The sequence below is a fragment of the Hemicordylus capensis genome, chromosome 2 (assembly GCF_027244095.1).
Source record: "Hemicordylus capensis ecotype Gifberg chromosome 2, rHemCap1.1.pri, whole genome shotgun sequence".
Lineage (NCBI taxonomy): Eukaryota > Metazoa > Chordata > Lepidosauria > Squamata > Cordylidae > Hemicordylus > Hemicordylus capensis.
In genome coordinates, this window is record NC_069658.1 from 121,085,239 (window position 1) to 121,106,709 (window position 21,471).

A 21,471-nucleotide genomic window follows, 5' to 3' on the forward strand; every position below is an offset into this window, starting at 1 on the left:
TGGGCTTCAGACCAGCATATACGTTAGCACTACAGTCCCAAACAAGTCCATTCTTCTTACTCAGTCCTTCCCCCTTAGAGCAGTACATGCAGATGGCAACTGCAAACAGCAAAGATCCTCTCAAATACCATAGCACAGCTGATTCTATGATGGTGTGACATAAATTATTTGTGGCATTTGTTTCTCATTATTTGCTGGGAAGAGTACTGAATTAGACAATATAATTTTACCGTTCAGACTGTGTAGCCTTTTGCAAAATTATTTTTCTAGACTCAATATTTGGGTAATGAAAGAGGCTTCTTTAGTAAGCAAGCTAATAACCTGTTAATGCAGTAAAGGTGTTCCCACAGAGATGCATTGGTGGGTGATTATTACTGTATATGAGGGTGCTGATTACCTGCAAACCATGTGGTTGACAGTGTGTTTACAATGGGGAGGGGTGTGATCCAAGTTGTGGTTGATGCTAGACAATGTGGACCAGTGGGATCCAAGTGGGATCATCAGGAGCTTCCCTACTAATAATTGAGAATAATTTTCTTTTCCCCCCAAGTAATGAAGAACATTACTTGGGCAAAAATAATTTTCCCCCAGTATTTATCATATTTTGCATTCCCTAGTTTGACACTGAAATTTCAGTGGTGTGGCTTATTTTCTGTGGAGAAGAATAAACTTCTCATGATTTGTAGATAGATATTAAGATAGCAGAGAACTATTATTTGTCCTACATTCTCCACACTCACTATTTATTTACTTATTTACTTACTTACTTATTCATTTTTAATATATATATACTGCCTTTCATTAAAACAATCTCAAGGTGGTATACAGCAAAAATTTAAACACAAGATGGTAAAACAGACACGATTAAAATATTAAGTGAAAAATATTAAACAAATCTGATTAAAAAATTAAAACAAAAGCATAAAAGCAATACAGAGTATAAAGAGCAGCAGCAGAGAATCAAATAAATGCCTGGGCAAAAAGCCAAGATTTTACACTCTTTCTAAAAGCTGTGGTGGAAACTGACGAGCGAATAGCCACCGGGAGAGCATTCCAGAGTCTGGGGGCAGCAACAGAGAAGGCCCTGTCCCGCGTGCACGACAACCGAGCTTCCCTCATTGTCGGCACCCAAAGCAGAGCCCCCTCAGATGACCTCATCAAGCGGGCAGTAACCCTTGGGAGCAGGCGGTCCCTCAGGTATCCCGGGCCCAAACCGTTAAAGGCTTTAAAGGTCAAAACCAGCACCTTGAATTGGACCTGGAAACAAGTGTTTCCGAGTAGAGTAGCCAGTGCAGTTCTTTCAAAATGGGTGTGATGTGCTTCCACTGGGCAGCTCCAGATAAAACCCTAGCGGCCGCATTTTGCACTAGCTGCAGTTTCCGGATATTCTTCAAGGTGCTGGTTTTGACCCTTTTTTGACTCAATTGTTCTGTTTCTCTCTCAGCTTCAGTTTTATTTCTAGGAACATAACTCAGCCCTGCTTTTTACTAGATAAACCAGGTTATACTGTTATGCTAATGTTAATTAATCCATTCTTGAACTCTTGTGCAAAGTGAAATTATGAAAGGTGATATACAGCCCCTTACCCCCACCCAAAAACTCAAGTGTTTTGTCTTTAGATTTTTAGCGGCATGAGTAGAATGATTTAATAATCTATTTAATGCTATGTTTTTTATAATGTAATCATTTAGTGTTTATTTTATTGTGTGTACCTTCTACTCAGAGGGTTGGCATTATTGTTCCTAACAGTGATGGATACAAGCAGATCATGCCCTATGACCTCTACCATCCTCTTCCTCGGTAAGTAAATCAAACTGTTTAGCCAAGGTACTAAAGGTACTTCCACACAAATGTGTTTATGTATGATTGGTACTGTAACTTAGAGTGGCAGGCATCCACAGACCGCATGTTCTGGGTGCGTCTGCTGTTTTTTGTCCCCCCCCCCCCCCCCCCGCATTGCATTCTACATTTCAGAAGCTCAGTTTCTCCTGTGCTGAACTATCATGCAGGATAATTATCCATTACTCAGAACCAAGAATATTGTTACTGGAATGTCCAGTTTAGACTGAGATACAAATATATTTCATGTACAGTCGCACACACTCTTCCTTTTTTCTGTATGATGTTGGGTCTGTGTTTGGTAAACAATAGGCCTGGCCTTAACTAAATATATCTCATTTCATTTACAAACAGTCTATGCATATAAGCCACATACCCTGACACTAATGCATTCTGTAGCTACACCTCCTGGGCGTTTTCCAGATTACACACTGCAACAGTTTCACAACATGTCCATTAAGCACCCCTCCGCGTTTCTAATGTGACATTGCGGTCACTGTGCTGTTACCAGGGTGCCATTAGGAGTGTGCACGGAACAGGTCAGGGGCCATGTAAGAGGCCTCCGGACCGGTTCGGAATTTGGCTGGTCTGGGGGGGGGGAGTGTGCCTTTAAGGGCGGGGGGTAGTACTTACTCCTCCCGCTGCTTTCCCCCCTCTGGCGCTCTACTTATTAGCAAAGTTTTTGGGGCAGCAGAGTTCCTCGCTGCCGCCCCGCCCCCATCATTGTCTTAAATAAGGAGAAGTTGGTGCCATGCATGTGCTGGTCGTGGTGCGCGCACCCATCGCCACGCGCGCCGCATCTGTCACATGCAACATGTGACATATGCGGCGCGCGCACAGTTGTGGTAGCACAGTTGTGGTAGCAACGGGCACATGTGTGGCACCAGCTTCTCCTTCTTCAAGACAACGATGGGGGCAGGGGCGGCAGGGAGGAATTCTGCTGCCCCCAAAACTTTGCTAATAAGTCGAGCGCCGGAGGGGGAAAAGCGGCGGGAGGGGTAAGTACTACCCACCGCCCTTAAAGCCACACTCCCCCCAGTGCCGGACCACGCCTCCGTGGTTCCGTGCACACCCCTAGGTGCCATCCATATTTCCAATGCCTTGATTCAGGTTTTATTGATGCGTTTTGGCCCTATAATGTTGTGAAACTGTTGCAGGAAAGCGCTGTGTTTTCCCATTGTACGTAGGCTTGCCCCGTGTTTGATGCGTTGCAGTGCGGTGTGATCTGGATGGTTCACTTGGATTTGCCAATTTTTACAGCCCCTTTCCGCCCATTCCTGAAATAATGTTGCCGCTCATGTAAAAACATTTTTTTTTAATTTTTCAACACGGGCTCTTGTGCAAGGATGGAACCCACAATGGCGCAAGAGTGCAACTCTTTTCTCATCTGCTTTTGGCTTTTGATTTTGATAGCTCATGTTTTTCATTTAAGATTTGCGGGGGACACATTCACTCTGTGGATTTGCTGGCTCATTCGGCAGATTGAGGATCTGTTGATATGTAAAGCCAGACAATATTTTCCCCCTCAGTATATTGTCACCTCTTGGTTTTTCATTTCCGCCTTCAGCCCTAGGTTTTGGTCACATTTGTCTCTGGAATTTGATATGTAAAGCCTTTTTTTCCTTTAAAAAAATATATATACCTAATGTATTTCTGCTCTGTTTCATTCCCACTTTCATCCTTGGCCTTTGATCGCATTGGACTCAAGCCCCAAAAGTTTAGTGCTTCTGCTTGAGCAAAGAAGAAAATCCTTGCACCTTTGCACAAAAGCACCGAGATTTATTTATTTTTAAAGAGTTTGTTGTGTCACTGGTTCCCCACCCCCTCCGTGGCCGTATTGGCTGGAAATGGAGGAGGAGGAGGTGGCAGTGAATGCGACCCAGGTGGAATATGGAAACCTCCTGTCTAGAAAATCCATTGCAGTGGCGGGCAGTGTTCCCTCTAACAGGGATTTCCAGATGTTGTTGCCTACAACTCCCAGAGGCCACAAGCAGAAGCCACTGTAGCTGGGGATTCTGGGAGTTGTAGTCAACAACATCTGATCCATTTTAGAGGGAACACTGGTGGTGGGCAATACGGACGCCCAAAACTCTGTCACGTTGCATAGAAAACTGCATCAAAGCTGCTGCGCTCGCGGTTTCAAACTGCTTTCTAATTCCACTGCACTTGGTAACACTTTAACCATTGAAAATCTCATAATCTGGAAAATGCCCTGCTGTCTTGTATTCAGCGCTTATCTGCAAAGGCAAGGTCTGATCACATCACTGGGGAAAACTCTGCCTGAGTTTGCAGATAAGTGCTGAATATGGGGAGAGCATGAGGTGTGGCTATTGAATGCATTGGTTCCAGAAAGTGTGGCTGGTTGGAGAGCTCCTATTCTCTCTGTAGCTAGGTGCAGTATGCCTGATTATAGAATAGCTTCAAAGGCAATGTTGAGTCCAGTCAGTGAAGCATTCAACCAGTTACAAGCTTGATTGGACTATGCCTGTGTTTGTGTGTCTTTAAGACATATATTCTTATTATTCTATTTTTTAAATTAAAATTCCTTTTAAGCATGAAGGGCTGCTATCATCTTCAAATGGATAATTCCACTTATGATTAGAGTGAAAATTAATTAGAAATATAAAAATAGCTTTGCTGTACTTGTGTTCATAAACTAGTGTAACAAGAGCATTTCCAAAGAAACACATTAGTGAGCTACTTGGATCTTCAATTTTTAAAATTGGGACAACAGGTTGTACTACTGTATCTCTTCTACCATTTTGTTTTCAAGTAGTTTTACTGATAACATTGTATAAACGATTCCTCTGTTCCATGATCTCATGCTCACATTGGCAAGTGAACATGCCTAAACAACAAAAGGAAATTCTGTAGTGGATACCCTAGTATGAGACATGGTGTTGGAGTACATCACAGACCACCCGCTTTCAAAGACAGTAGTGGCAAACATAGATTGGTCAGCAAGCATATTTTCTCCAGGGAGCCACAGCCTATTCCATTTCCCTGATCAGTGTACTCAGAGATGGGCAAAATACTTCTGAAAAGTATTTTAGATACCAAATGCAAAAGTATTGAAAATACATATAAAGGCCAAGTTGAAAACAGATTATCCTGGAGAGTATCTTTCTGTGTGGTCACTAAGAGTTGACACTGACTTGATGGCACTTAATCAATCAATCAATCAAATTTTAGATACTGCTCATCTCTGAGTATACTTCTAGAATGCATAGATTTGCTACATTCACACTCCATTTTTAAGTGAACACTATTTTTAAAATCTTATGTCTAACTTTAAAAAGCATTAAGTGGCCATGGTAGAACAGTTCTGCCTTAGTTACAACAACTGTGGCTGCTACTTGGAGTGCCGTTATCTTATTATTGAATCAAGGCTCAATTCTTGTTTTTCTTGCCCTGTCAAGTTTGTTGTTCCAAAAGTGAAATCAGTATCCTTTAAAATCAGTGTTAAATTTTCATTGCTCCCTAAAGAAGTGGATCATATTTCAAGATAACTGTTTAGGAACACACTTTTTATATCCTCTCTGCAGGTATATAGGGTTTATCCAGGTGATCACTTCAAAGTGTGCCCCTATCACATTTTAGCCTTTGCAGACTTGTCCTGAAATCCTGAGTCACAAGCAGTGTGTGTGCTTCCAAAAGCTTTTATGCTTGCAACTTGATACAATTCAAATTTAGAGCACATGGGAGCGGGTCCTTGAGGATCCTGATGGAGGTATTTTTATATTGATCCACCATCCTGAAACAAGATGGTGTCCATTCAGAATATAAGCACCCTATACAAACTAAACCTACAGTACATAGAAGGGAGTCATAAGATATCCTAATTGGGTATTTTAATTTTGACTAGGGATGTGCCCAAAGCACGTTTTGAAGCACAGTTTGAGCACTTTTAGGGAAATTAGAAAGGGAATTTTAAGGAAAAGGAGACCTGCTCTCCACCACCCCTTCCAGCTTCCTGCTGGGCTGGCATGCATCCCAAAAAGCTCAGCGCACTGTCAGCATGCATACGGCATCAGTGCATGTGTGGACGCCATTTGAATGGTCAGCATAGTTTTGCTGATCATGCAATTGGTGTCCACAGATGCCGCAGAGACATGTGTTTTGGGCAGTATGCAAATATGTTAAATAAATAAATAAATAATGTGCATGCTGGTGGTGCACAGGGATTTTGGGGACACATGCCACCCCAGATGGAAGGGGGAGCAGAGAGCAGGTAAGCATCTGCTCTCCTTTTCCTTAAAGTTTCCTTTCTACTTTCCCTAAAAGTGCTTGAACCATGCTTCGATCCAGTTTGGGCACATCCCTAATTTTGACCTACCATCTTGAAACACAATGGTGGCCTCTAAATTGATCAATTCCATCCCTTTAGAACGTATGTGTATACACTCTGATACAAATCCAACTTTGATGTTGAAAGAAGTAGAAAGTAGGTGCTACTAAATTCTACTTGCAACTACTTGCTTTTTTAAAGGCTAGATGAGCAGATAAGGACTGAAGTGCTCAGCCTACAAAGAAATGACTTACATGAGAACTGAAACTGACCAACCTCAAGTCTGGATAAGCAGTTACAGTGAATCCTGCTAAAGTAGAAACAAGCAATTAGAGGTCCGTGGGTCAAACCCAATCTCTGCTCTCCCTTTCCAACCTGGAAATGGTTGAGGGATGTGCAGGAAGCTGGAACTGTAATAACTGGATTGGACTTGTTGACAGACCAGATGCAAGTGGAGTAATTATTGAAGCCTTGGCCCACTGCCTCCTGTTCCTTTGTCAAAGGAATCTTCTCTAAAACTATGTTTCTGACTGGTGAGCTAGTCTTAAAGCAAAGTCTGAAGGCTTATGCCATGGAAGAAAGTGACAAAGAACTACTTTGCAGTTTGCCATAATGTTAGTCTGTTTCAACTCCCCTCCGAAGTCCTTTGTTTGCCTTCTGGGTACAGGGCCATAATGTAGTGTATATGTAACTCATCATCAGTGACATCATAAGCAGAGTCCAGTAGGTGTCAGTGGGCTGGTTCAGACAATACCAGAACACATCATCCCTGCACACCTTTCCACCCCTGTATGGTACCAGCTGCTTGCAGTGTGGTTGTGCAAGTGTCACGGGGCTGACAGGCCACATGTGAGAGGCGGAATGTCTGAAGCATCCCTAAGCATCTGAATTAAGTTCTACTTGAAAGTATTATTTGCATTGTGTGTTTAGATGAAATTTGGATATCCTCCCTCTCCATAGAGTTAGAAAGGTTCTTGAATGTCTTCTAGTATAACTCCCTACTTAGAGCAGGAAACTGATGGTTGTCCAGCCTCTGTTAGAAAACCTCTAGCAAATGGGAGTCTACCACTACATGAGGCTGACTCTTCTGATCACATATCATGATCCAAAGCAACAAATATTGTGCAACAACTAATCAGAGACTATACTTTTGTGATATGGTATAAACTGCTGTTCTAGAAAGATGCATATATGGGAGAAGTGGAGGGGGGGCTATAATAATAATTACGTCAGAAGCGCTTAGAGAGAGAGAGAGAGAGAGAGAGAGAGCGCACGTGCGCACATATATTTCAGGTTATTTTGCTGAGGGAAAAGTTAAAGAGTAAAACATAATATTTCTGTTTCATCAACAATATTAAAGAAAGCTAGCAGAAATACACTGCTTTAAAAACAAACAAACCTTGAGACTAAATTCCTACCCCCATATTTAACTGATGAATTCTAAAATAAGTAAATATATTAAAATTTGTTTTAATAAAAGAGAGTTTATTTTATTTATTTACAATGGTTCACATTCTAGGCAGTGTTACAAGGGCAGAGCAAGAGCTCCACCCTTGCAGGGAACCAGGAGACTAGCTGTGCTGAAGGTTTACTGCATACTCAGCATGGGGAAGGGCAACGGGAATGGCCGAGAATGTGGGCCAATGTTTCCATCTGCTCCTCCAGCATACTTCTTAGGGTGGCTTATAATAAAATAACAATAAATAGTGATAAAACAAGCATAAAAACAAAACAAGAGCAAGAGAAAATTGCAGATGGGACTAAAACTGATGAAAACAAGAACCCCAGTTAAAACCAATTTCAAAATATTCCTTTCTCCCTCCCTCCAGGGGGGAGACTGATGAAGCACCTCTGGGAGGGCACTGCAGAGATGGAGGCCACTACTGAGAAGGCCCTGTCTCTAGTCCCTACCAACCATATCTACCTTAGTGGTGGCACCAACAGTCAGGGTCTGAGGTGAAGATCTGAGGACCCCTGGCAAATTCATATGGGTGAATGAAGTCTGACAGATAACTCAGTCTCAAGCCATGTATGGCTTTGAAGGTCAGAACCAGCACTTTAAATTTGACCTGGAAGCAAACTGGCAGCCAGTGTAGCTACTGCAGGATAGGTGTAATATTTGCATAACTGTAAATTCATCTCCTGGTAAGGTTTACCACACACACTGTCCTCTGCCCTCCTCCCCCACAGGTCACCCAGCCTGCTCTCTCCAGCCAGGCCAGCAGCTTCATCTTTTGGCTCGAGACGGGGCAGCCAGCTAGCTACCAAGCCAATTAGCTACTGAGCCAGCCTCTTTGTATGCTCTTTGTATGGGCAATTTCCAGACTAGCTTCTGTTCAGGCAAATGCTTCTGTTCAGGCAAATCGCATTAGTGATGTGCATGGTCCGGAGCAGTCCGGACCAGCACCAAAGGGGAGCCTATCTTTTAGGGCGGGGAGGGCTTGTTTACCCCTCCCGCGCCTCTTTGCCCCCGCCAGTGGCCGTAATCTACTGTAAAATTGGGGCGCTGGAAACCAGCCACCCCAGCCGCTTCCGCCGCGCCCCCCCCCCGCGAGCAAATTAGAGATAAAAAAGGCTACTGCCTACAAGGAAAGGCTACTGCCGCCCTGCCGCCCCCCCACCCGCCACCCGCCACCCCCCCACGAGTGCTCACCAAGTTAGAAGAACTTAGAGAGGAGCTCGCGAACAGAGCTCCTCTCTTATCGAAGCCTCCGGCCCAACTGGGGCCTTGGGCGCGTGCGCACGCGCACTAGAGCTCTTTATCCTATAGAGCTTTTGCCGGAGGCCCGGTCTACCCGCCGGGAGGAAGCCGGGTAGACCGGGCCTCCGGCGATCGGAGGCCCGGTCTACCCGGCTTCTTCCCTGCGGGTAGACCGGGCCTCCGGCAAAAGCTCTATAGGATAAAGAGCTCTAGTGCGCGTGCGCACGCGCCCAAGGCCCCAGTTGGGCCGGAGGCTTCGATAAGAGAGGAGCTCTGTTCGCGAGCTCCTCTCTAAGTTCTTCTAACTTGGTGAGCACTCGTGGGGGGGTGGCGGGTGGCGGGTGGCGGGTGGGGGGGCGGCAGTAGCCTTTCCTTGTAGGCAGTAGCCTTTTTTATCTCTAATTTGCTCACGGGGGGGGGCGGCGGAAGCGGCGGCGGCGGCTGGGGCGGCTGGTTTCCAGCGCCCCAATTTTACAGTAGATTACGGCCACTGGCGGGGGCAAAGAGGCGCGGGAGGGGTAAACAAGCCCTCCCGCCCTTAAAGCAATACCCCCCCCACCCGGACCCGGACCAACCAGGGCAGAACCGGTCCGGCAGTTCGGCCATTCTATAGAATGGCCGCCGGACCGGTTCGGACACACGCCTAAATCGCATTCAAAACGTAAACAGCAGGGCGGGGGGGGGCAGTCTTGTGAAAACTAACAACCCAAAGAAGCAGCAACTTCTTTACGCTGGATACACGATGTCATAGCACTATATCTCAGCAATTAAATTCGAAACAAGGCATTGGAAATATGAACGGCACCCTGCTGCCAGCATAGGGACTGCTGTGTCACAACGCAGGAAGTGTGGAAGCACACTTCAAAGATATGTCCTGACCCCGTTGCAGGGTCTAATCTGGTGCATGCATGGTCTCCCATTCACTTGCTGTTTTCTATGACTACAAACATTTACCGTATTTTATGGACTATAAGACTCACTTTTTTCCTCAAAAAATATCAGCCAAAATTCAGGTGCGTCTTATATGTTTTAACAGTTTAATATGTTAAAACTCTGAAAAACCGGATTAAAATTCAGGTGCGTCTTATAGTCCGTAGCGTCTTATAGTCCGTAAAATACGGTATATACTGCTTTTCAACAGAAGGTTTCACAGTGCTTTTCAAAGAAAAAGAAATAATAAGATGTTCCCCTGTCCTCAAAAGGCTCACAATCTAAAAAGAAACACAAGGTAACACCAGCATCAGCCATTAACACCAGCATCAGCCAAGCAGAAACTGCACTCTGGCTTCTCTATTGGATAGATGGTCAGTAGGATGCTGGCAGGGGAATGAGACAAAGGAAGAGAAGTTGCTCATGAAAGCAAAGTGTTCCGAGTGAACAAAATGTTCCAGCTCCCAAAACTTCAGACATTTGCACAACAAATGCCCCCCCAAAAGGTTTGGTCCTCAAAGTAGTCTCTATTCCTCCTAATGTCCCCCCCAAGTCATTTGGTCCCCCCAAATAGTCATATGTCCTCGATAAAAGTCCCTATTTGGCGAGCCTAATGTGTAATGACCCATGAGCATCCTTGTGGCAGCATTCAGAACTAGCTGAAGCTTCTAAACTGTCTCCAAAGGCAGCCCACATAGACTGAATTGCCGTAATTCAGTCTGGATGTAACTATGGGTAACGGGTCAGATTTGGTTTCTTCAGGTAGGATCAGAACTGGTGTAACAGCCAAAGCTGGTAAAAGGCACTTCAGGACACTGCCTCCACCTGAGCCTCCAGAGACAGTGTTGGGTCCCGGGGCACCCCCAAGCTCTTAAATTAGTTTTTCAGAGGGAGTGTGACCCCATCTAAAAGCAGATCTACCTCACTACTCGGATTACTTGTTTTGCTAACCCAGAGCACCTCTCTTATCTGAATTAAGTTTGTTTGCTTGCCCCCATCCAACCCAGAAGTTTTAATAGTTTCTAATGGAAAATGTTTTTCCTTGATAGATTGTTCTGCTATGCAATCCTTCTGCATTTCTTTTAAGGATAATTATCACTGGACTCCAGAAACTTCACATAAGAAGGATGGCTGAAATATTTTCAGTTTTTACAGAGCATATGAGATATTCATGAGATAGCTTTTTTCTATACTATCCATGGACTATTCAGACGAGAAGATCATAAAAATGACACGTTTACTCTACAGTGAACTATAAAATTCTGTCGTTTGTGTTCCAAATTCATTTTAGTTCCATTTTCACATAGTTCCATTTTCACATAGTTCTTATATCTTTATGGTGCAATTAAATAGCACATCCGTCATGAAAGAGCCACAGTTTGGTGGCAGACAACTTGCTTTGTATGTAGAAGGTCCAGGTTCTGTCCCTGGCATGTCTAGTTAAACGGAGATTTCAGGATGCAATGCTTGGAAAACTCTCAGCTGGAGAGCCAATTCACATTGACACTTTGAGTACAGATACGTTCAGGTGACCAAATATCCTTGGCAAAATATGTTGTGAATGGTGCATGCATATTTAAATCACCATGTTTCCTCCCAATAAATGTGGAAGCAGAGAATCTGTCCTTTACTTATTTAATCCTATTTATATCCTGACTTTCTGCCAATAGGCATAAAAGGCATCCAGTCTTTGTTTTCCTTTAATTTTGTAAGATAGTTGTTGCTGATAAAAGTGGTGTTTCCCTCTTCTATTTTCAATGCTAAGAAAATACCATCACATACTGAAACCCAAACCTCTTCCACTTAGTAAGTCATTTGATCTCAATTGGACACTGAGGTGAAGCACTGGCCAACCACCTAAAATGGTGTTAGCAATTGGAAGGGTTGTGCTTTGCTGCAATTACTAGGGACATGATACAAGAAATTGTATGCAGTTAGCTTTTCCCTGACTGACATCTTATTTTGCAGGTGGGAAAGCACTCCGTGGACTGCCTGTTCTTCCTCTTGTGGAGGAGGCATTCAGAGCCGCACAGTCTCTTGTGTAGAAGAGGACATCCAGGGGCTTATAAGCTCTGTAGAGGAATGGAAGTGCATGTACACCCCAAAGATGCCCATTGTCCAGCCCTGCAACATTTTTGATTGTCCTAAGTGGTTGGCGCAAGAATGGTCTCCGGTAACCACATTAAGTTATATATTTGTTTTGATGTCTTGCAAATGAATCCTCTACAGTCTAGGAATAGTTGTGATACTTTTAATAAATGTGCTGATGGAGAAATGAACACGTCTGGATTAACCACAGTACAAAGGAGGATATATATACTAGCGCCCTAGCCACTCTGGATCCCTGATGAAAAACAATTTGAATTCACCTTTGTATGGAGAGCCTCTAGGATATGCTGGGCTTCTTTCAAATTCTCTACCACCCAGAACTTAATGAATGTTCCAGTATCACAGGAATGACCATTTTTCTGTTGTGAGGAGTTTTAAAATAATGGCAACCAGCACAGCATGAAGAACACAATGGCCGCCTTTGGACATCATGGGAACCCTGAGGCAAACTCACCTCAGGCTGGCTCTCCGTGACGTCCGAACAGTCGGAGACGCAGTTCCAGGACCCCTGATTCCCACCCCCAGTCTCCGATTGAACCCCCAGTTGTAGGTAAAGTTCATTACCAAACCGAGGGTCCAGAGGCTGGAGCGTGTCTTCTAGTTTGGTTAACTCTCCCAAACTGGAGTTAAGGAAGGAAGCTCCTCCTGCTGCTCAAAGTCCATTGGTTGCCATGGCTTTCCTTCCGGGGTTTTAGGAAGCCTGCACAGTCAGTTTCTATTCCCTTGCAGGCTCCGAGACTGCAGCTTTGACTTGTCAGGGAGTGTGTCAGGTGACGGACAGGAGGACCGCGGGTTCACCGAATCTACGGTTCTTAACAATTTCTGAAGGCAGCCAATAATTGCAGATGTATACCACAGCATAACTTTAGAGATTCAAGGCAAAAACAGTTGCCTTTCAGTCTCCATGGTTGCCACAAATTCTATTCTTACATTTCCCTCCACAAACTGAACATGTGAAGGGGAGTGGGATTTTGCCTGCTAAAGATACCTCCCTGGCATTCACACATGAAGCATCTCTGTGTAGGGGGCTCAGTGTGTCTATAGCTGTACATGTATAGAGTTGTTTTCCATGCAGTCAGGAACCCTGATGATGGTTTTGATGATGTGGGTTCCTGATAATGTGGAGGAACTGTACTTATATAGTGCCCCCTTACACACACAATTAACATGTGGATGATAGGGTGCATAGTCAGCAGGCATAATCCCCTCTGTGTGCTCAGTTTACAGAGAGGGGCTGGAAACATAATTATATGGCTGTTTTATTTCCTCTAAGCAGTTTTATTTCCTCTAAGCTTACTCCTATATTGTTAATATGACAGATCAGTATTTCTCCTTGTAAATGGTCCACATCAAGTGGATCCTTCTCCTGCCAGCATCAGTAGAATCACTGAAGAAATGTATGTCCAAGGTCTTGAGTGCTATCAGAGGAAGGCATTTATGAGTCCAAGCAGGAGCTGGTGGGATTCCAAAATTCAGCTCCATATAGGCCTCTCATGACCTTCAGTCCAGTTTATTTAACATATTTAACATTCATGTATTTATTTAACATATTTTTATACCATCCAAAACTTAGGTTTCTGGGCGGTTTACAACATGTTTGACCTTTATTTCAGCTGCTGCAGTGACTATACCTCTAAAGTATTCTTCATTGTGTAGGGTGCTGTCAAAGTCCTGGATACCTGATAGTACTGAAAAGACAGAATTACTAAAGCTAAGGAGGCAACATTTTAAAACCCTAAAAAGAGCTTAGGATGCTGCTCACAATGATTTATGCCTGAAAATATCCTAGTGGATTAGTCTTTTAAAATAGTCAAATGTAAATAATATAGTTGAATTATAATGCGTAGACATGTTCTGAGAAGGGCAAGCTGTCCAAAGATTTGATTTAAGCAATTATAATGTGCCTTTTGACCAGAAAATATAGATTCTGGATTTTTGCCCAGCTACTTGGAATAAAGCCAACAGAACAACCATAATAATTAGGCAGAAGGCTTTTAATGCCTATAATTATCTCTGCTTGTTTAAATTTTAAATTTTATTGAAATTTTAACAATAAAATGATATCATAAAAAGCCTGACGTTACAAACCAAAATAATATTCTTTGGTACAATGTACTGACAGTTCAGAACATAGCAACTACTTCTTGTATAACGTTTTTGTTTGGTTTAATCCCATTCCAAAATGAGATGGAGAGAATCAGCTGAATAAATGGTTTCTTCTGAAAGACATTGGAAGAGATTCAGTTTGTTCATTTGTACAATGCTACAATTTGGGGGTCCATTCCTCTAATGTAGGTAGCTGTTTGTATTTCCAGTATTTTGCTAATCAAATCCATGTAATGATACATTTCCTAGAAGAGATCTTTATTTATTTCTTACAGTGTTTTTCAAATAAACTAATAAAATCACCATGGGAGAAGAATTACATAATCAATAATACCTTTCACAGTTTTTACAACTGTTTCCAATCTTCTCTTATTTATTTTTATTATATTTTTATCCTGCTTTCAGACAAATATTATCTCCCCAAATGGCTCATGTCAATCCAAATAAATGAGTTAGAGGCCCTGACCTTAGACTTGCAAATTAGAAATACAAAACATGCAAGTGAAGAGGTGTGGAGGGAAAAGATAGAGGCAGATCAGTTTGACAATGTCAGAATGCAGTAATGAGTTGTAAGCAGGCACTTATGACCAATTGCGACTGGCTGATCTTCCCTTGTTGGTGTTCATGCTTGGACAGAAGTAGTGAAGCTACCTGGTGGCCCTTAGTCCGCAGGCTGGTGAAAGAGTCAGAATGTCTTTTCCTTCACTTACATACATGAAATGATGATTTGTAAATCTTTCCTCCATTAATTATTCATGTATGGTAATTAGCACCGATTTCTCAAATTTTCTTTTACAACTAGAGCATAATTGTGTTATCCAAGAAATGTCAGTTTTAGTCAAGATCATCTCACCTTCATTTACTCATATTATCTTATCTGCATTTGTTTTCCCTTTTGAAAAAACAAATTTCAAATAATCTCCTTTTGTTACCAAAATCAGAAATACCAATACAATTCTGCATCTGCTTAGTTAGAAATAAGTCACAATATGTTCAGTGGGGCAAACACTCAGGTAAATACATGCTTGCTAAAAAAGCAGTCTAATTATACTCAGTAGGACACTCTTCTTAGTAAACATGGATAGGACTCTGTTGTATGTTTCTATATAGTACTTTGCAAATGTTAAATAGGAGATTATATTTAAATCCTTCATTTATTACTGTATGTTTGTGAAAGTTCTATTTGATTTTTCTTGTTGTACCCACTGCTCGAAATGTCTTTGAAGTCCACTATTGCAGAGGCAACAAACAGGGGGAACATTTGGATTTTAGATATAATTTGGGAACTGTTTGGAGGTATAAAGCCAAAATAGTTTCCCACTGTATCTAGCACCACATTCCGAAAAACTTTGATGTCACACTGATTAACCCATTAGTTCTCATGCTTTACCTCGTGTATAGCAGAAGTGACTACAGAAGGAGATTACAAAGTGTTAGTAAGACCAGCCAGAGGTGGCTGCAGGCCAGATAGCTAATGCTTTTATTTAGGGTGGGTGGGTGGATGAGTAAAAGAGTGAAGGAGTGAGTAATAAAGGAAGCCAGCCACCTAATAGTTAAAGATAACTTCATACAAACACATGTGTGTGTGTGTGCTTGCCAATCAGAGTGTTGGTCACCCACAAATTACACATTTTTTGTCGGCACATGGATTATGTGAACTTGGTTCAAGCTACTACTAGTGAATATAGATTACCAGGCCTGATAAAGAAGATGGTGACAAACATTACCAAAACAAGTATATGACAGTATATTCAAACCATCATGACATGAACCCCTGCTAACTTGGCAAAGAGGCACCTTTTAATGTGATGATTCTCTTTATTTAGCAGGGGGAGAGTAAGTGGCCCTATCCACCCCTAGCACAGTACTTTCAGTGACTGTTGCTGGTGTCTATCTTATGTTTCTTTTTAGATTGTGAGCCCTTTGGGGACAGGGATCCATCTTATTAATTTATTATTACTCTGTGTAAACCGCCCTGAGCCATTTTTGGAAGGGTGGTATAGAAATCGAATAAATAAATAAATAAATAAATAAATAAATAAATAAATAACTTCATAATAATAATAATAATAATAATAATAATAATAATAATAATAATAAAAAAATTTCTATACTGCCCTTCCAAATGATGATGTGCTTCCTTTTGCCTTCCTTATTCCCTGCTACAGTCACAGTCAGGGTGCTGGGCCTAAGTCTGTTCTGCAGGATGGATGCAAGATGGAATGCAAACAATGAAATCTGTCAAACTATGTTTTTAAGAAATAACCAAGTAACATCTATAGTCATTGACAGAAGATCTCTTTGAGTAGGTGGTAGTGGTGGTGGTGATTATGAGGGGTTCACAAAAGCATTGAGAATCTATCGTGATATGATGTTTGGAAAGCTGGGAAGGAGAGCTTTGGAAGGAGATGTGAAGGTATCACTCAGTTATGAATATTCCAAAGTGCTGCTGTTCCATTATTCTAATTAACCCCTATCCAGCTTGCCATACAACTAGTAGGCCTTGGATGGGGATGCACATCCTTACACAGAAAGCTACATCCAGCAGTTCAGAGAGCCAAAGGAGAATTATGATGCAGATAGAGATGTACATGGATCTCCCCATGCTGAACTGGGGCATTAGCTGGATCATATCCTATGTTCTTCTATTGCCATTTTTGAATACAAATACAAATAATGGTTGTTTCCCCTTTCAGTGCACTGTGACATGTGGCCAAGGCCTGAGGTACCGAGTGGTTCTGTGCATTGATCACAGAGGGATGCATACAGGCGGCTGCAGTCCTAAAACAAAGCCTCACATCAAAGAAGAATGCATAGTTCCTACTCCTTGCTACAAGCCCAAAGGTAAATCCAAGCAGCTGAACATTTGCTAAGGGTTTTTCCAGTGAAAACATTTTTCCCCAATTTGGGGGAATCTTATCAGTGGATTGTGGGTTTGAAAGTAAATATTCTGGGCTTTATTTATTTATTTATTTGGATTTATATCTTATTATTAACAAAAAAAATTCAAAGCAACTAACAAAATTAACTTTAAAACTATCAAACTTAAAACTAATAGAACTCAACAGATTGAAAAATGATAAAACAGTAAAGCATTACTAACTACAGCTGATAAAATTATTTTGCTCAGAGGCCAGAAATGTTTCTTGGGCTTTATGAAAATAGGTGAAATTGATTTGTATGAAGCTAGAAGAAGGGCTGAGCACCCTGTGCACAAATTCAGCTGTACCTTGGCCATGAACTGAGGGCAGGGAGAAATAGCTTGGTTTGGACACAATACTACCTAAAAATCCTTCTCTGTGAATAAAGACAGAGTGGGGAGATGGAGCCACCATGACTAGCAAGATGGGACAACTTGGAAGTTCTTCCCTACTTTTAATTTAACAAGTTAAATCGGGGCAAAAGTTATTCTTTGTCATTGATGTTTTGGCAGCCAAAACTCTTTATCCTCTGCAGGTAAAAGACTAACTTTAGCCATGTGCTGTGGGAAGTTAGGATCTTCTGATAAATATATTTGTCTGCATAAAGCCTTCAGTACTGTACTTACTGTCAGTAAATGCAAACATTTAAAAATTCCCTCATAGAGCCAGAATTAAATACTTTCCATCTGGAACCGCTCTACAGAGCATTTGTGGTGCCCCTTTCATGAGGCAAGGTGAAGTGATTGCCTTAAATGGCAGATTACTGGGGAGCTGACAGGGTGGCAAGATGCCCCCCCACCTCCCTTTGCTACCCACCACGTATAAAGCAGCTCTTCAGCAAGTAATGGCACAGTGGAAGGGTGTATGTGTGTGTGTGCCCACCTACCCTCCCTCATTCCAAGCTAAACGGCTACCACCACTGTCACAAAGAAAAACAAGGAGGAGGAGGTGGAGGAAGGGCTGCCACAAGCTAAACGGCTACCACCACTGTCACAAAGAAAAACAAGGAGGAGGAGGTGGAGGAAGGGCTGCCACAAGCTAAACGGCTACCACCACTGTCACAAAGAAAAACAAGGAGGAGGAGGTGGAGGAAGGGCTGCCAGTGTGAGGCCACCGGTGTGTGCTGATAGCTAGGAGGAGTTCCGTGAGTATGGCAATGGTGACAAGTGGAGGAGGAGCAGGGATTAAAGGGGCTGTGTTAAAGAAGTTGTGGAAGTCTTCAGTTTTAAAGGGATTGTGCTGTGATTCGTGTGCCTAATCACATTTCGGCACATCCCTGGTGATGAGGAAAATTTGTGCTTGCTGGACATCTCCCAGTTGTAAGATTATTCCATCCCTGTTTTAACATTTCTTACTGGTTGCATTAAAAATACCACTGGTACTGTTCCGTCACCTCTAATGCTTTGTAAGTGTCTCTAGACATAAAAGCATTCCCCCATATCACAGTTGATACTACTGCTAAATGCTTCCATGCTTGCTCATATAAATATTCCAGACACAACTGAAATACCAACATGCATATAAGAACTTCCTGCAAATTGCTGGGCAATTCTTACAAATTTCTGGGCCATAGACCAGAAAAAGACCACTGTCTTCCTGCGTAGAAGATACCTCATCATCATCACGTTTATTGTTTAAACCATTAAACTATAACTATTTTAGCCTTGTGTAAACGCAAAAAGCTATATAGTATTATGTTGGGTTAAAAGAAAAAACAAATTTAGAAAGTGTTCCTTACCAGACATTACATTTCCCATTGCATATTGAGCCTGAAAGTTTGCAGCCAAGGCAGGAAAAATTGTTATCTTGTGTGTGTACTAAACAAATCAGTTGAATGTAATAAATAGGAAGTGGTCTGTTTATTAAAGTAGACAGAGAATGTTATTAAAGATAGGCTTCCTTAGCATAGTTCTAGCATGGGCAATTCAGGATGTCAGAGCTGGCTAATGGTTTTTTGCTACCCATATGCAGAGTAAAGGCATCTATGTACAAACCAGGAATGTGTCCCAGTGCCCTGGCCTCAGTTTCCTTCACCACGCAACATCTGTAATCAAGATTTGAACCTGGGTGGCAGAGGGAAGTGCAACTGGGGCACCCAACATTTCTGGGTTCGCTCGATATGCTGGGACCAGAACTTGCAGCTCACACCAGAAGCATGCACTCTCTGGGAACCAGCAGTTTGTGGCAGTCAGACTTGCCATTTGTTGTGTGAAGCCAACCCGGTTATACACAGTTTTTATAAGGAAACTGCCATGATGGAACCAATGCTGTAGTCCAGAGACCCATATGATGATGTTGGAATGGAGGACTTCTTAATTTCCCCTGGCCCAACCTATTAAGGCTGAGCTGCCATCCCTACAGGGATGTAATGAGAAAAATAATTCATCCACTTTTTGAGACCTTTGTGTCTTTAAAGATTAGCATTATCCAGTCAACACCTGTAACCAGGTAGCAACAACTACAGTTTTTAAACAGAACTGTACTTGTCTCCTCTCCACTAAGTCCCTGCAACACAGGCCCACTCCATTTTTTCAAAGGAACTACATGGCCATCTGTACAGGAAAACACCATCTGTTTTTGTTTTTTTAAAAACAAGGCTGTACAATTTTTGATTTAAAAGGACGAAAGAAAAGAAGTAAGGCCTAACTTTCCCCACCCATAAAAATAAATATATTTCGGTGGCAGGGGTGCAATTCAAGAGGCACCCACAATTCCAGTATAAACAAATATCTCTTAATGTATTTTAGTTAATGGGCATATAAAATACAGCTCAAGCTAAGCGCTCTGTTGCCACATATATATCATCAAATAGTACCACTAAACAGATTTTAGTAGAAACCTGGCATGTAATTTGAAGGCATGTGGGTATAATAACTTTATTAGTCCTCCTCCTGCCTACAAGTTTTCACCTGGAAAATTCATAATAGGAGATGTGAAACAGAATTGCAACTGATTGTTCAAGGACTTTAAAATAATGTATTAAAAAAAATCTTCTATACCAAGTATATGAGCATTTTTGTTTGTTTTGTATCAATTTCCTGCTCAGCTGTGAGGCAATATCTGTAATTGGCTGAAAACCCTGAGGCTTTAAAGGCTCCATAGGGTGGATGTAGATCCCTGAGACAAATCTACAGTGAACAGGGCTCGTCCACTACTTAAAATTGCACATTCACACTTCCACTGCAGTGAATCTGTTTTCAACATACATAGCACTATGGAAGTGTGGTTGCACAGTTTTAAGTAGTAGCGGACAAACCCTGTTCTCTAGCGCCACAGTCATTGCTTTAGATGCCTGTAACAGGTGTTTCAGGACTGCCCATGTTGCCTTGCGCAATGTCCGCCAATGTCATTAGCGTTTATTGAATTCACTCGTAAAGAAGTACATTTAGGGGTACAGTCCTCAAATCAAACTAAATAAAACATTTATCGTTGAAGCTATTTTAAAAGCAACAGGTCCCACAAAGCAGGGTGCTAGCTCATTAAGTTTGGGCAGGAACATTTAAGTAGCTAACATTTGCTGACATCCAGACTAAATTATGCATGAGTAGACACACTAAAATTAATGGGGCAAGTTAGTCACAACTAGCTTGTCCCATTTATTTTTGGTGAGGCTACTTGTGAGTAATTTAGTCTGGATATCATCTATTATCTTTCTGAAAACATTCTACGGTCAGAGACCAAGGGAGTATTGTAGCATTTGTGTGCTCATTAGAATGTAGTGGCTTCCCAGGTAGCTGCTATGTCCTTTGGTCTTGATCATCAGTTTGTCACAGGTTGTCATTGGCTAGTCTTCAGTCCTCTTTTCTTAAAGGGTCAATACAGGTCTAGTTTGCTCTTCTTATTCCAGCCTAATCCAGATTTATGTTCCTGTGAGAGAATCATTTGGCTCCTCAAGTCAGTATTTTTATAAGATATTTTTAATGTATATATTTGGTACCGCTCTTGGAAAGGGAAAAACACAGAGCTGTACTGTTTTATATCAAAAATGACAGAAAACGTATTCAGCTCATTCTTTGAATCCACATAGCTGATGAACTGATAAGCTCTGAGTGGAAGGGCATCGCTGAACTATTTTAGTGTTTCTCTGTTTCTTGAAATATCACTCATCACATCTGGATTTTCTTCTGTGCCATAATAAGCCATCAAAGTGGAGCTTAGTATAACTTATTCAGGTTATAAAAGTTAAGGATACACACATGGCCATTTTCGTTTACCTTTAGCCAACTAATGCAGGAATATGAACATCTAACCTGGACTTGGTGCATTTTGCACATTACAAAAACAAATAGTGAAAAGTAGCTGTGTCTCTGGATTTCTTGTCACTACACTAACAGATAAAAAGGGAACTCTTGCATCTCCTACATAAGGAGATGCATGAATTCAATCTGATGGAGCCGGTGCAGCTGCATAGGGGGTTTGTTCAGAGTGCACAGAACACAGGAACATAGGAAGTTGCCATATACTAAATCAGACCATTGGTCCATCAAGCTCAGTATTGTCCACACAGACTGGCAGTGATTTCTCCAAAGTTGCCGGCAGGGATCTCTCTCAACCCTATCTTGGAGATGCCAGGGAGG

At 42.1% G+C, this 21,471-nt stretch overlaps 1 protein-coding gene across 6 annotated transcripts in view; it reads left to right on the top strand.

Moving 5' to 3' along the window:
• The window catches only part of ADAMTSL1 (ADAMTS like 1), a 786,832-nt gene that overhangs the window by 592,354 nt on the left and 173,007 nt on the right, over positions 1–21,471 (top strand). For all 6 annotated transcript variants that reach the window (XR_008315783.1, XR_008315784.1, XM_053294216.1 and 3 more), the window contains 3 exons: positions 1,750–1,800; positions 11,727–11,931; positions 16,670–16,817. Coding sequence is in view for 4 of the 6 variants with exons in the window: in XM_053294216.1 (XP_053150191.1) it covers positions 1,750–1,800; positions 11,727–11,931; positions 16,670–16,817 (404 nt within the window). In the remaining 2 variants the exon portion in view is untranslated. The remainder of the gene's footprint in view (positions 1–1,749; positions 1,801–11,726; positions 11,932–16,669; positions 16,818–21,471) is intronic.